Here is a 16,634-nt window from a genome sequence, read left to right on the forward strand (position 1 = left end):
CAATTTTTCTCCCCTTTCTTCATTAGTTTCTTTCTCTTTTATAGCCATTGTCCCACGTTTCCGTTTATCCTTCATCCCCCCTCTATCTCGGGTAGTGGCAGCCCCCATGGGATTCCAACTGCTACATTGTGGGTAAATGTAGGACACCATATCTCCCTCGACGGTTCTGGGCGTAGCGCAACTGTCGTGATTTCGTGAGATCGTGTTCCCGCTTTTTAGGGAATGGGTATCTGCTCGGTATTTATCTCTGGTCGGTACATTCCTCTGGCTGATATTCATCTCTGGTTGGCCCTTGCTCGTAGAAGACTCATTATCAGTGTTCTGCTCGTACCACTTGGCTGAGGTGATCCATGCCGGGGTGGAAATGATGGCATGGCTGAGCTGGTGCTCTTATTTACTTAACATAAATGATTGGATAAAAAATGATGAGGATCATCCAGTGAATGCATGTTGTGGATCTAAAAGTTCAGAGGACGAGCCAATTTTGCAGCTGACTACTTGGCCAAAAATGCAGGCTTTATACCTCTCGGATTTCATGTTTATCAAGAACCACCAAATGGAAAGTTAAGATAAATGATTGGATAAAAAATGATGAGGATCATCCAGTGAATGCATTTTGTGGATCTAAAAGTTCAGAGGACGAGCCAATTTTGCAGCTGACTACTTGTCCAAAAATGCAGGCTCTATACCTCTCGAATTTTATGTTTATGAAGGACCACCTGTAGGTCATGATCCTTGGCTTTGTTATGATATGTATGGGACAATGATTCCCCGCTCGGTTGTGTCTTAGCTTGGCTAAGCCTTTTGTAGGTTAAAAAAAAAGAATAGAATGTTGACTAATGCTCATATCGAAATTGTAAATTAGAGGTACTGTGAGCAGTGTTGGGTCCAAAAAATGATTAACCGAGAATTAAATTAAATAAAAGCAAGATGTTATAATTTTTTGATATAAAATATTTACTAATACATTTATGAGAATATTTTTGGTGCTTTTGGAGCAGTCTTATCTATTCACAATTTACCACTTGTTTATATATGTCATCATGATTAGTAGAAGCATACACATGACAAAGAGTAAATGAAAAAATAGCAGCTCTCCAAAAGTACCTAAGATTTTTCCTACGTTTTGAAAAGCATGTGCAATATACTCATTATCAATACTAAGAAGCAAGTCCTTTTCTACATAAACAACAAAATTAATATTCATCCATTCATCTCTCATTCAATTTCAGCATTAATTCTTCATGAACTTAATTGCTGAAAAAGTTCTCTCAACTGTGACTGTGGGAACCGAAAGAATTATAGTTAAGTGTCACCAACGAATATATTAATACTGTAATGGATACACTTGATCTTTTTTAGTCTCAAACTATTCTTTTAGCAACTTATTGATTCCCTTCATTCCTGCAAACCTGCCTAATTGTTGTTTTCTAAATTGACCCAAGCCCTAATTTTCTTTTTAGAACAAGAAAGATAAAATTTGTGATTGGAGGAGTGGCTAATTATGATTGCTAATAAATTTGAATCTATTTTTCGAAATAGACAAATGTTTTGGGTTGTGGGTTATTATTATTTTTAAATAAAGCGTGAGTTTCAAAGTTCAAGTTAAAATTTAAATTTTGTAGGTTTATGAATGTATAAAGGCTATTTTAATAGATTGATGAAGGTTAATTAGAAACCCAAATGATTTTTTCTTTCATTTTTTTTGTCTTTCACATGCTAAATCCACCACTCCTACCGATAAGAATTGGGATGATTTATTTTTATCCTAATGATCATAATAAAAATCTTTTAAAATTTTCACTATTTTATCAAAATTATTATTTAAAAATTGTATTTACCCCAAAAATCTTTATGTTAAGTAATCTACTAATTATAATAACCCATGACCAAAAATATTGGACATGTCTTCTTCTTTTTTTTTTTTTTAGTAATTATACACTCACATCACACTTTTACGATTAATTGACTAAACATGTAGGATAAACGATTTTATAATAGATTGTCTCACAATCTAAATTTACCAAATATCCTCAGAAATTATTTGTAAAGTTGATTACTTCAAAAGTCAAGTTTGAATATTAATTAATTGTGAGACTATTCCAATTGAATCCTTAAAATTCTTTTTAAATTTTCTTTACAACTTATAACATACTTTTCAGAAAGTCTTTTGAGTACTAATTCAGAAATTTATTTCAATAAATATTAAGAAAAATTATTTGGTTAAGAGGAATGAGCCCCTTTGAAAAATTGAGTTCGTGAGGCATGAGCTCATCATTAGGCAACCCATGAAATTATTCAATAAACACATTTACACCACACATCCATAATTAATTAAAAGGATGGAATTATTTGAACTTATTAAATTTCTCATAACATTCATTTATTTAATATACCCCCTATCAAGATCTTAAAATTAAATTTTAACTCTATAAACCGCTTAATACCCCACAAATAACCGATTTATGGTGGGTGTAATAATTTAGATAATTAAATTATTTATTGTTTTTGGTAATTTTTATTTAAGATTATTTTTGTAATATAAATTTTTATTTAAAAAAAAGTCCAAGGTGCATTTTTATGGGGCCCAAATGACCTTAAAATTAGAAGAATTAAATTTTACCATATAAAAGTAAAACCTCTTGTAATTCCTAAAGTATCCTTGATTAGATTTCTTTTTTTAATTTTAATATTTTCTCTCATCTCAGAACTCATAAGCTGCTATATCCTTTCTTGGTAAGATGCTCTGTTCAGGCTTCAATGTTGTTGGCTTGAAATGGCAACTGAACTCGAATCAATTCTCATGCATGGGTTGGGCAATTTGCTCAACTTATAATTGGTAGGTTTATGCCTTTGATCAAACTCATTTCGCCTATCCAAGAATCTGCAAAATTAATTGGGTATTATCATGTCGATGCTGCTTATAATTAGTAGCGCTTGCATTGCCCTGAATCCAGTCGTTGCTCGAGTAGAGTTGGGCTTGCTGATTCATTTTAGTGACATATCAAAACATTAAAAAAAAAAAAAATCAGGACTTGTTTGTCGAAATTTACAAATATTTTGTTCTTTAATTAATTTTTATTATATCAAACAATAGAACTGCAGTGAAGTTAAACCCGTTGCTTACACCTGGGCAACATAGTTTCGTGTTCTTTTTTTTTTTTTTTTATAGTTTCTGTGATGGCAAGTTATATATATGTCTTTTAATTTTTCAATTATTGCGGCAACGAACATGTTAAATAATTTGCGGTGGAAAAGGCACCAATATTGACTCAATATGTCAAATTTCTAGAAAATTTTAACATCAAATGCCTTTTTTCCATTGTTGTAAGTATAAGTCAAATTTCTTGCAAATTTTATTTGCGTGTGACGATTTTTTTTTTTTTAGTGCAAACAGCCCACCCTTCACATATTCATAGAGATTTAGAATTTTCAGCTGCAATTAACAGTTGCTCTACGTTACCGGTGTTCCACATTTTACAATATTAAATAGAGAATTTTGAGTCCAGAAGCAACCACTTTCAGGTCAGCGCCCTCCAAGATGGATTATCAGTCATGGTGTTTAATTATATTTATTTAATTTGTTAGAGAGGGCTCTACGCCTATAGAGTATAACAAATGGATGTATTTTTGTTTTCCTTCATCTGTTGTAAGTTACTGTTTTTCTTGTCTGAATCCTCTTTTGCTTCCGACACCATTACTTCATCTCAGTCCCTCAGCGATGGCAGGACCTTAGTTTCAAAAGATGGAAGCTTTGAGCTTGGTTTCTTCAGTCCTGGTAGTTCCAAGAATCGTTACGTAGGAATTTGGTACAAAAATATGCCTGTTAAAACTGTTGTTTGGGTTGCAAACCGAATCAACCCCATTAATGACTCTTCTGGCTTGTTAGTTGTAAACCAGACGGGCAATCTTGTTTTAACAAGCCAGGACAAGAGTGTAGTTTGGTCAGCAAACTTGAGCAAAGTAGTCCGGACTCCAGTTGTATTGCAGCTACTAGATTCAGGAAATCTTGTCCTCAGAGGTGAACGAGATGGTGGTTCTGAAACTTATTTATGGCAAAGCTTTGATTATCCTTCTGATACATTGCTACCGGGAATGAAGCTCGGATGGGATTTGAAGACTGGTCTTGAGCGGCGTATAACATCATGGAAGAGCCCAGACGACCCGTCTCCTGGAAACTTTATTTGGGCAGTTGAACGACAAGATAATCCTGAGTTAATCATGTGGAAGGGATCAAGAAAGTTTCAAAGAAGTGGCCCATGGAATGGCCTTCAATTCAGTGCTTCACCATTGAGGCCAAACCCCATTTTTAACTTCAGCTTAGTCTCTAATGAGGATGAGCTCTGCTACACCTTCGACATGAGAGATAAAGCTGCTTTCTCAAGGATTGTTATGAACCAAACACTCTATTTACTTCAACGATTCATATGGAATAAAGCAACTCAAAGTTGGGAATTGTATTCATATTTGCCAAGAGATCTATGTGACACTTATGCCCTTTGTGGAGCCTGTGGCGTTTGCATCATTAACGATTTGCCTGTTTGCCACTGTTTAAACGGTTTTAAACCAAAGTCAAGGGGATACGTGGACTGGTCTCAAGGGTGTGTGCGTGATAAGTCGTTAAACTACTCTAGACAAGATGGCTTCATCAAATTCACTGCGATGAAATTGCCAGATGCTACTCCTTCTCCGGTGAGCAAAAGTATGAATCTCAACGAATGCAGGGAGAAGTGCTTAGAAAACTCTTCTTGTATGGCGTACACAAATTCAGATATCAGAGGAGGAGGCAGTGGCTGTGCCATGTGGTTTGGTGAACTGATTGACATGAGAGACTTTCCAGATGCTGGGCAGGACTTGTATATTCGAATGTCTGCTTCAGAGATAGGTACCCGCAGACTTGTTTATGTCACTCCATTATGAGAACTTAGGAGTACCACTCCAGTTAGACTAGTTCCACATTTTTATTGTGCAATTTAGTATTGAGTTCTGATTGAGAAGCTCCTTTCGCATAAAGCAGTTTCTGGGTATAGCTTCTGTGCATAGAATTCTTTTGCTATTTGAATCATTTGATTATTGACTTGCTCTGCTATATCAGAATACGCTGATCAAGGAGCAAAAGGTAAGCCTACGACAAAGATAGTGGTGATAGTCGTTCCTACAGCTGCTCTGTTAGCTGCGGTGCTTATAGCTGGCTACTTGATTCACAAAAGCAGGAGAAATATAGTAGGTATAATAGCACTCCCTTTTCCTTCACAAATTTTCATTGACGACTTGATGCAGGCAAATCAAACTCTTATAAATATTAAATTTATAAGATTACATTAAATTTTTATATGCAGCAATAACTGTATATTTGTTTCAAGATGAAGAGTTAACAGTGCATATCATTTAGATCAGGGGCAAGGTAATTAAACTTGTAAATTTTTGGTTGCAATAGCAGATTTACTTACTTGCATTTAGTGTTATATCATTACACACCTCTTTTTCACCTATGGTTCTTTATTTACTTGCACTTTCATATTGACTGGAAAATAGCTTTAATACAAATTTACAGAGAAAGAACCTTCTCATCAAGAACACGAAAATTGTAGTTACTAGTTAGTAGTTTGTCCAGTATACGTACTGCATATGTGCTTTCAGTTAATATTATCCATTATTTCAGAGAAAACAGAAAACAAGAGGGAAACTGATCAGGTTCAAAACATGGACCTGCAGCTACCACTGTTTGAGTTAGCTACAATTGCTAATGCCACCGATAACTTTTCAATCAACAACAAGCTTGGAGAAGGTGGCTTTGGACCTGTTTACAAGGTAAACTTGAAACTTGCCAGTCAAAAATAATTATTTTACCGGGTAACTAAATTCACATATATGTCTGGGCAGGGCACGCTAGTGGATGGGCAGGAAATTGCTGTGAAGAGGCTTTCGAAGATTTCTGAGCAAGGATTGAAGGAGTTAAAGAATGAAGTTATACTATTTTCCAAATTACAGCACAGAAATCTTGTAAAGCTTCTTGGCTGCTGCATTCAAGGAGAGGAGAAGTTGTTGATTTATGAATTCATGCCCAACAAAAGCCTGAACTCTTTCATTTTTGGTCTGGGTCCCTATAACCTTAAAATATTGGTCTGGGTCCCTATAACCTTAAAATATTCGGCTAGCTTGTGCCTTGATTATAGACGTTTCTTATGTATTTTCAGAAAATTTTGTGCTAACCTTAATGTGGTAATTTGTAGATCAAGAAAGATGTAAGATATTGGATTGGTCCAAGCGTTTCCACATTATTTGTGGGACTGCTAGGGGTGTTATGTACCTTCATCAAGATTCTAGATTGAGGATTATACATCGAGATCTCAAAGCAAGTAATGTGCTACTCGATCAAGATATGAACCCAAAAATTTCAGATTTTGGTTTGGCAAGAGCTTTTGGTGGAGACGAGACAGAAGGAAACACAAAAAGAGTGATTGGAACATAGTAAGTACTTCTTGTCATGTGATTTTTACGATTCACTTGTACTGATTAATAAAAATTAACTTATTTATTTTAATCTTTTGAAGTGGTTATATGGCACCGGAATACGCTAGTGATGGGCAATTCTCAGTAAAATCCGATGTCTTCAGCTTTGGAATTTTATTGCTGGAGATAGTAAGTGGAAAGAAAAATAGAGGATTTTATCATTCCGACAACAAGCTTAACCTTATAGGACATGTAAGTAAAATGCATACGACATTTTCTAACATAGTTTGAACTAATAAACTATAGATGATAAAAGAGTTTTAATATGGTGTAGGCATGGAAGTTGTGGAACGAAGGCATGCCTTCACAATTAATCGATCCGTGTATTCAAGGCTCATTCAATCTTGCTGAAGTGATACGATGCATCCACATCGGTTTGTTATGCGTGCAACAGCATCCAAAGGACAGGCCAAGCATGCCCTCAGTGATTTTGATGTTGGGCAGCGAGACTGTGTTGCCTCAGCCAAAGCAACCCGGTTACTTGGCGGACAGGAAATCTACCAGGCAAGATTATTCATCAAGCACGCCTGAATCATGTTCAACTAATACATTTACGATCTCTGAGTTTGAGGGTCGGTAGAGAATCTATTTGTGGTATCATGCCTTATTCTACGTTGTCAAGTGCAAAAGCAGGAATATGTCAACCAAATGGAAAGTTAAGATAAATGATTGGACAAAAAATGATGAGGATCATCCAGTGAATGCATGTTGTGGATCTAAAAGTTCAGAGGACAGGCCAATTCTGCAGCTGACTACTTGGCCAAAAATGCAGGCTCTATACCTCTCGGATTTCATGTTTATCAAGAACCTCCTGTAGGTCATGATCCTTGGCTTTGCTATGATATGTATGGGACAATGATTCCCCGTTCGGTTGTGTCTTAGCTTGGCTAAGCCTTTTTTTGGTAAAAAAAAAATAGAATGTAGACTAATGTTCATATAGAAATTGTAAATTAGAGGTACTGTGAGCAGTGTTGGGTCCAAAAAAATGATTAACCGAGAATTAAATTAAGTAAAAGCAAGACATTATTGATTCCCTTCATTCCTGCAAACCAGCCGAATTGTTCTTTCCTAATTTAATGCAAGCCTTAATTTTCTTTTTAGAACAAGAAAGATAAAATTTGTGATTGGAGGAGTGGCTAATTATTATTTTTAATAAATTTGAATCTATTTTTTGAAATAGAAAAATATTTTGGGTTGTGGGTCATTATTATTTTTAAATAAAGCGTGAGTTTCAAAGTTCAAGTTAAAATTTAAATTCTGTAGGTTTATGAATGTAGAGAGGCTATTTTAATAGATTGATGAAGGTTAATTAGAAGGAAAAAGCTATTTCCCCCGAATTTAACCTCGAATCGCGCCCCGAATTAGAAAAACGACGTCGTTTTGATTAAATTGAAAACGCTGCATCAAAAACCACACTCACGCAGTCTCTTACTTTCCTTTTAACAAATCAGAGACTCCAACACAAATAGCAATCACGCCCACAAATAGCAATCACCCAACGGTCACGCGAACAGCCGGCACAGACGACGAACGAGCCCACAGACAACGGACAACCGCCAGCACGCGATCGAGGGAGTAGAACTCAAGCGGTGGTGCGTCCAAACTCCGACGAAATCGAGGGCGACGGAGGTAGTTGAGCCGCGGTTCTTTCGAGCTAAATCGTCTGCGTTCTTGTTGTTTTCGGCGGCGAGGATGGCAGGGAAACGACGGCCGGCTTCCAAGCTTCAGATTAATACCTTGATCGGCCGGTAGAGTGGCTGGATCGTGAAATCCAACCGGGTCATGTTTGCGGGTCAAGTCAGGTTTGCGGGTCAAACCGGGTCAACTTCTCTCCCTCCTCATCCACTCACAAAGCGCCACACGGCTCCTCTTGGCTAGGTTGTTGCTACTGGAATTTGTTTTGCTGGAAGCGTTACTGGTGCTAGAATTGATGCTAGAGCTGTTGCTGCTAGAATTTTTTTTGCTGGAAGTGTTACTGGTGCTGGAGTTGGTGCTCGAATTGTTGCTGCAATTTTTTTTTTTGGTGTTTGTGTGTGTGAACTCCTTATTTTTTTTAATTATCTTGGTCACTTGTTGCTGCTGATATGTGTGTGTGTGAAATTGCTGCAATGAATTGAATACAACAAGTGCCCAAGTCTTGTTGGAATCAACAACAAGTCTTGCTATTGAAATTATTGTTGCTGTTAGTGTTGCTGCAATGAATTGAAGAAGCGACGTCGTTCGGTTTAAGTGACCGTTTTAAAACTCACACACATGTGCTGCACAACTGCAATTAAAAAGGAAAAGTGACAGTTTTAAAATGCAGCATTTTGGCAAATTCGGGGCGCAAATTCAGGGTTAAGTTCGGGGCATATAGCAGCGCTCTAATTAGAAACCCAAATGATTTTTTCTTTTATTTTTTTTGTCTTTCACATGCTAAATCCACCACTCCTACCGATAAGAATTGGGATGATTTATTTTTATCCTAATGATCATAATAAAAATTAAAATTTTTTTACTATTTTATCAAAATTATTATTGAAAAATTATATTTACCCCAACTTTTTTTTTAACTACAATGTTTGAGGGTGTATTATGAAGCGACCAGCCATACCCTGAACGAGGAGTCGACCTTCTTATAAGTGAGCAGACATGTGAGGTCTGGTAGCGGGTAGCCAAAAGCAGGCATTTTCTGCTCGATTATAAGGGCACCCTCTGCTAGACCGTAGCACGAGCAGGACTACTGCTAGAAGCCGAGAGCCTTTCTGCTGGAGACCGGGGTTGAGAAACCCAGTCCATAACAGTTAACGGGATGTGCACTACTATCAGAAAATCTAGGCACGAAATCCACTCGGCCGCAACTACAATATCCAAGCATCCGCTTCCGGGAGCTGGGGAGGTAGTGAACGTGGGTCATGGGGGGCCAAATTTATAGGAAGACTATAAAAGAGGTAATCAACAAATCTAAAGGGGTTAGACACTTTTACATAAAAATTAAGAAAAAAAACCATTCTAGGAAAAACCTGTGAAAAGCTTATAGGTATTCTATGGCCTAAGGGATTATTAGGGAGCCACGAGATTAGTGGCAGAGTTTCCTAAAAAGTAAGCCCAAATTTCTAACTTGAGTGTTGGAGGGTTTACGCGGAGAAAACTCCCGGCGTGCTCTGACTAATTTTTGTGTACACAGGAGTTCGTCGAGAAGAAGTTGCAAGAGGCATAGCTCTGTTCGCCTAGAAGAGTAACGTGAAGTATACTCGGTTGGCAGCAAGTTCAAGAGTTGAAAAGAGATCCTGATCGTAAACGAGCAGACACAATAATCTCGCATCAACATTTTGGCGCCGTCTCTGGGGAGCTGAACAAAAAGCTTTCATCAATAGAGAGACGCATGAGAAAAAGAGTGGGGAGCCTATGGACGTAGGTGGGAGTAGTGCCCAAGGAGGTGATCTGGGGCTTAACGAGTCTGTAACATTGAGAGAGATAGATAACGAAGCGCGAGAAAAAGCAATGTATGAGCGGATGGAATGGATGGAAAAAAATGGAGACTCTGACAACTATCTTGCACGAGTTGAGAAGCGAGCAAAGAGGAATTCAAAAGGAAATGATAAGAGTGGTGGAGGAGTGCCAGGGCACGTTAATAGAAGGAACAACGGTACTTCGATGGGAGGTCAAACCACCAGGAGGTTTGGTTGTTAAGTGGTTAACCAATCTCTACGGGGAGGAAGTCATGAAAGAGGGGATCAATCCCCGAGGAGGCAGAGCTCTGATAATAATGACGGGGCTGTGAATGCAGAGGAAAGGGAACTTCGACAACACCTGCATAACGTCGAATAAGAACGAGACCAGGTTGCAGCACATGACTCTGGTCGTGCCATGCAGCTAGAGGAAGAAGTGCGCAGACTAGCGCAGATTATAGATGACATGTAGGGACGGAGCAGAGTACCTGGTTGGATAATAATGCTTGATGGCGAATCCCCCCTCTCGACAGAAATCATGAGTGTTGTCATCCTGAGGGACTTCTGCTTCCCCGATCTCAAGTACTCGGGACAAACCGACTCATTGGTGCACATAGAGCGTTTTAATGATATAACCGGGGTGCAGGGATTATCTCAAGCCCAAAGGTGCAGGGTGTTCCCGCTGGCTCTAGAGGGACGAGCACATGAGTGGTACCGGAAGCTTCCTCAGGGGAGCATCAGAACATTCGAGCAGATGTGCCAGGAATTTACAAAGTAGTTTCGGGGGGCAATGGCACCTGAAGATGATATGATGGAGCTGACGAGCATGAAGCATGGAGAGGATGAAACTCTTCGGGAGTATATCAAAAGGTACCATCGCGTTGTCCTCAATCTGGAAGCCTTCAATCATCCCCAAGCATTAAGGGGATTAAAAGAATGAGTAAGGATAAGACGCATGTGGTACAACTTAAGGAGTCCAGCAATTCAGTCATATTCTGTGGCCTATAAGCAGGCCAAGAGGGATATCGAAATCGAGGAGGAAAAAGCAGCAAGGATTAAGACAGACTAGCTGAAAGAGTTGAGGAGAAAAGAAAAGAAAGTCCTAGCAGGAAGTGAGCCGATTAAGCGGAAGGACCACCATGCCCCAGGTGGCGGTGCAGGAAGCCGGGTTGCTTCTTACCAACCTTATCAGAGGCCACCCCAATATCAGCGTAGCAGGATGCAACCTCTTCGTTCACCAGCTAGAGATTTCTGGAGACGGCATGATCAGACATACGGTCATCCTTATCAACACCCCACGATGGCTCAGCACCCACAGGGTGTGAGAGCTAGCAGACTAGAGGCTCCGATGCCCCCTCCTGATCAGAATGGCACCCACAGGGAAAGGGCAATGCACATGATCGATCAGAGTCAAAGCTATGGGCGGTATACTTCCTTGAAGGTGCTCCTGGATGAGGTGTTTGATGCAATAAAAGACTGTGGGCTATTGTATCCCCCTACCCCAATAGCAAAGCTACCCAGCAAGAGATATAAGAGACGGTTTTGCAAGTTCCATGGCACTCATGGTCATACCACGGCCGAATGCAGGGATCTCAAAAATCAAGTAGAAGATTTAGTGAGGAATCGCTACCTGGACGAGTACGTAGATGGAGTTATTCCGATGGTGGGCTCTTCATACGAAGGAGAGTAGAGTAATAGAAACATGGGCCACGAGCAGCCGATGGTAAGGGTGATCGCTGGGGGCCCAACGTTGGCTGAAGACTCCAACAGATCGAGAAAGAACTATGCTAGGTACGCCATGACTAGCAAATAAGTATTCTTCAATACCCTAGCGACCAAACGAGCAACAATCAAGCAGGTGCCGATCATATGGACGAATGAGGATGAAGAGGGAGTGTTATACCCACATAAGGATGCGTTGGTCATTAAAGTCACCGTTGCCAGCAAGAGGTTTGACCGAATCCTGGTAGATACAAGAAGTTTGGTTGATGTCCTGTTCAAATCAACTCTGGAGGAAATAGGAATAGCAGATTTGATGATAGAGCACACCAATACCTCCTTAAAGGGGTTTAGTGGAGGAAAGTTGATTCCTCTTGGCGTGGTCGAGTTGCCCATCATGATAGGCTGATCCCCGTCGAAAAAGACCATGATCTTATATTTGTGGTTGTCGATGAGGAGAGCCCTTACCAGATGATTCTAGGTCGTCCCCTTTTTTAAAGTGAGCAAGGCAGTGCTCTCTAATCATTACTTAGCTCTCTAATATCGGGTGAATGGAGTAGTGGGGTAGTACGAGGAGACTAGAGAATTGCCCGAAGCTGTTACTCTACAGCAGTAAGGGAGGCAATGCAGATCACTTTGCTTGACACTCGAATAAATGTCAAGGGTGGCAGATAAGAGCCGGTTGAGGAGCTGAGAATGGTAAACTTAGAACAAGACAACTCAGAAAAAATAATCTAAATTGGATCGAGGCTTAAAGAAGAGCTAAAGTAGGAGCTGGTGCATTGTTTGTGAGCTCACGCAGATGTGTTCGCTTAAACGCATGATGACATGCCAAGAATCGACCCTGAGGTGGCTTGCCATAAATTGACAATAAAGAAGGGTATCTGACCTATAAGGCAAAAGAGAAAATGCTTCAAGCAGAAGAGATACGAAGCCATAAATGGTGAGGTGGAGAAACTCTTGAAGGCAGGGTTCATTCGCGAAGTCAATTACCCCGAATAGATTTTGAATGTCGTTTTAGTAAAGAAGACTAATGGCAAATGAAGAATGTGCGTTGATTTTACTAATCTCAACAAGGCGTGCCCAAAAGACAGTTTTCCCCTACTAAAGATCGACCAGTTAGTTGATTCAACAGCGGGACATGGTCTGCTCAGCTTCATGGATGCATTCTCGGGATACAACAAAATCCCAATGTTCGAGCAGGACGAGGAGAGCACGGCGTTTATTACTAACCAGGGTTTGTTCTATTACAGGGTAATGTCATTTGGTCTTAAAAATGTGGGTGCCACATACCGAGGCTGGTGAACAAAATTTTTAAGCGATTGATTAAAAGAACGATAGAGGTTTATGTGGACGACATGATAATCAAATCGAAAAGCCTGAGTGAACATGTCAAGCACCTCGAGAAGACATTTGGGCTTTTAAGAAAGTATAAGATGAAGCTCAACCCGGAGAAGTGTGCCTTTGGAGTTGAATCGGGAAAATTCCTTAGATTCATGGTGAGCCATCGGGGGATTGAGGCGAATCCTGAGAAGATCCATACAATCATGCAGATGAGATCCCCTCGTAACTTTAAGGAGATATAGAGCCTCACAGGAAAACTGGCGGCGTTGAGTCAATTCATATATAAGGCGACAGATAAGTGCCAAGCCTTTTTTCAAGTGATAAGGATAGGAAGGAAAACATAATGGACCCCCGAATGCGAAGAGGCTTTCCAGAAACTGAAACAGTATCTGCAGCTAACACCCTTGTTGTCTATACTACGATAGGGGGACGTGTTGTTCCTATATTTAGCGGTATCGAATCATGCTACGAGCTCGGTTCTGGTAAGAGAAGGAGAATGGGTTCAATACCCAATATACTACACGAGTAAGGCCCTACTTGATGCCGAGACCAGGTACCCGCCGTTAGAGAAATGGGAATTCGCTCTTGCAGTGGCTGCTTGAAAGCTGAGACCATACTTCCAAGCATTCCCCGTCTCGGTAATAAAAAACGAACCATTGCGGCAGACGCTGCACAGATCAGATGCTTCCGGTCGACTAGTGAAATAGGCAATGGAGCTGAGCAAGTTCGATATAAGCTCTAAACCACGAGTAGCAATAAAAGCTCAAGCGATGGCAGACTTCGTGGCAGAATTCACAGAGTCCGAAGTAGATTTTGACTAACCTAGTGCTGCTGCAGACAACGACGAGGATTGAGTCTGGTAGGTATCGGTGGATGGATCCGCAAGTGAGCAGGGTTCCGGAACAGGTATTATTTTGGAAGGCCAAGAAGGGGAGAAGATCTCTTATGCTATTAGATTGGAATTTACGGCCACAAACAACCAAGCAGAATATGAAGCTTTAATAGCGGGGTAAGAATTGGCTAAGGCAATAAAAGCGGATAGGGTAAAAATCCGGACCAATTCTCAACTGGTTGCTAACCATGTTAGTGAAAGATTTCAGCCTAGAGATGGGAAGATGGAACAATATTTAAAGAATGTCAAACGGATGATTGGGAAGTTTGAATCAGTGGACGTAGTGCAAATTCCAAGGGTAGAGAACTATCGAGCAAACGTCCTGGCTAGAATGGCAGTTGTGGGGGACCTAAAAATTCCAAAGTCGGTCCTTTTTGAGGTGAAGTCCTGCCCCAACATTGAGCAGAATTTGGAGGTGGTGCGGATAGAACAGAAGAGCTCATGGATGGACCCAATAATCTCGTATATCCGGGATGGGGTGTTACCAGCAGATAAGTTACGAGCACGGAGGATCAGATCCCAGCAGATAAGTTCCTTCGATGTTTAGACAAAGACGACGTGATTTACGTACTGAAGGAAGTGCATGAAGGGATTTGTGAAAACCATTCTGGTGCAAGATCCCTTGCCTACAAGGCTCTTAGGCAAAGGTATTTCTGGCCGATGATGCACCAGGAAGCACAAGAAAAAACTAGAAGTTGCATAAGTTGTCAAAGTTTTGCCAATTTCTCCACCCAGCCACCAGAAAAACTCACTTTTATGGCCTCGCCATGGTTATTTGCTCAATGGGGAATCGATCTTTTTAGGTCGTTGCCAAAAGAACAGGGAGCGACTACGCATGCAGTAGTAGCAGTAGACTATTTTACAAAATGGGTCGAGGTAGAAGCCCTCAGCAGGATCATAGAGAAAAAGACGACCGACTTCATATAGAGGAACTTGCTCTGCCGATATGGGATCCCTTATGCCCTGATAGTAGACAGTGGTAGGCAGTTCGACAATTATAACTTCAGATAGTTTTGCCAGAACCTCATAATAGAGCTGAAATTCTGCTCGTCTCCTCACCCTCAATCAATGGACAAGTGGAAGCAGCCAACAAGGTTATCAAGAAGCTGTTGAAAACCAGGCTAGGAGAGAAGAAGGGTGCATGGGTTGATGAGCTACCCGGGGTGTTATGTGCATACAGGGCAACCCATAAAACAGCGATCAGCGAAACTCCGTTCGCTCTGACCTTCGGACATGAAGTCGTTGTGCCCGTGGAAATAGGGGCAGCCACGTACCGAAACGAGCACTTCGATGAGCATGAAAACAACGACCTGATATGCTTAAATCTGGATCTACTAACTAAGAAGAGGGAGCAAGCATCGAAGAGGTCAGCCGCCTACCAGCAGAGGGTTGCTAGTTATTACAACCAGAAGATGCTGGTATGATAGTTCAGGGTCGATGATTGGGTGCTTAGAAGAGTGAATCAGAACACTAAAGACTCGATATAGGGGGTACTCAGTCCTAACTGACAAGGGCCATATAAAGTCAAGCAGGTGGTCGGACTCGGAGCCTACAAGCTCGTTCGCGCGGATGGCTATGAGGTGAAACGACCATGGAATGCAGCACATCTCAAGAAATACTTTCAGTAAGACCCAAAAAATACTTAAGAGCTATTTCTATTCATTCCTGTTGTTATCTGTTTTTTATGTTTAGTCAATTTCATGTAAGTCGAACTCAGTGATTAATGAAGTTTAGAAGAATTTCATTCAACTATCATCGATGTAAAAAAAATAATCTAAGGCATGTAAAGGCTTCAAAATCTCAAAGCCTACTCAATGGCGAGACAAAGAGCCAAGCATGCCAGAATCTGCTTGACCAAGAGAAGGCGAGCAGACCATCATAAGTTTAATAAAATTTCTAAGGCATATAAAGGCTTCAAAGTCTCAAAGCCTACTCGATGGCGAGACAAGGAGCCAAGCGTGACAGAATCTGCTCGACCATGAGAAGGCAAGCAGACCATCATAAGTTTAATAAAATTCCGAAGGCATGTAAAGGCTTCAAAGTCTCAAAGCCTACTCGATGGCAAGATAAGGAGCCAAGCGTGCCAGAATCTGCTCGACCATGAGAAGGCGAGCAGACCATTATAAGTTTAATAAAATTCCTAAGGCATGTAAAGGCTTCAAAGTCTCAAAGCTTACTCGATGGCGAGACAAGAAGCCAAGTGTGCCAGAATCTGCTCGACCATGAGAAGGCGAGCAGACCATCATAAGTTTAATAAAATTCCTAAGGCATGTAAAGGCTTCAAAGTCTCAAAGCATACTCAATAGCGAGACAAGGAGCCAAGCATACCAGAATCTGCTCGACCATTTGAAGGCGAGTTGACAATCATAAGTTTAATAAAATTCTTAAAGCACGTGAAGGCTTCAAAGTCTCAAAGCCTACTCAAAGGCGAGACAAAGAGCCAAGCTTGTCAGAAGCTACTCGACCATGTGAGGGCGAGCAGACAATAACAATTCTAAGAAAATGCCTAAGGCAAATGAATACATCATAGTCCGGAAGCCTGCTCGATGGCAACATTAAAAGCCAGATTTTGCGCAATTTTGTTCATCAAGCAGCAGTGAACAAAAAATTAAATATTCCAAAAGTTTGTCACCAAGTAACAGCGAACAGGCAATCAAATATTTAAAGCAAGGCAAAACAAGCAAATTAAGGAATGCCATTAAAATTTTTCAGCAACAGTAGAAAGTTGATAAATA

The 16,634-nt window shown here is 40.4% G+C and overlaps 1 protein-coding gene across 3 annotated transcripts; it reads left to right on the plus strand.

Annotated features, from left to right (window-relative positions):
• The first annotated feature begins 3,618 nt into the window (after nt 1-3,618).
• LOC18054762 (G-type lectin S-receptor-like serine/threonine-protein kinase At4g27290) lies at nt 3,619-7,093 on the plus strand. 3 transcript variants are annotated; one of them, XM_024192344.1, is made up of 7 exons: nt 3,619-4,891; nt 5,114-5,227; nt 5,672-5,811; nt 5,884-6,094; nt 6,234-6,471; nt 6,555-6,705; nt 6,788-7,093. In XM_024192344.1, exons 1-7 carry the CDS (start codon nt 3,619-3,621, stop codon nt 7,091-7,093), a joined length of 2,433 nt encoding a protein of 810 aa, XP_024048112.1. The 3 variants fall into 3 exon arrangements, with proteins under 3 accessions (XP_024048112.1, XP_024048111.1, XP_024048113.1); XM_024192343.1 differs by having other exon boundaries at nt 3,619-4,885; nt 5,111-5,227; nt 5,663-5,811; XM_024192345.1 differs by having other exon boundaries at nt 3,619-4,885; nt 5,111-5,223; nt 5,680-5,811.
• The last annotated feature ends 9,541 nt before the right edge of the window (nt 7,094-16,634 follow it).

Source organism: Citrus clementina, unplaced genomic scaffold, assembly GCF_000493195.1.
Source record: "Citrus clementina cultivar Clemenules unplaced genomic scaffold, Citrus_clementina_v1.0 scaffold_1, whole genome shotgun sequence".
NCBI classification, from domain to species: Eukaryota; Viridiplantae; Streptophyta; class Magnoliopsida; order Sapindales; family Rutaceae; genus Citrus; species Citrus x clementina.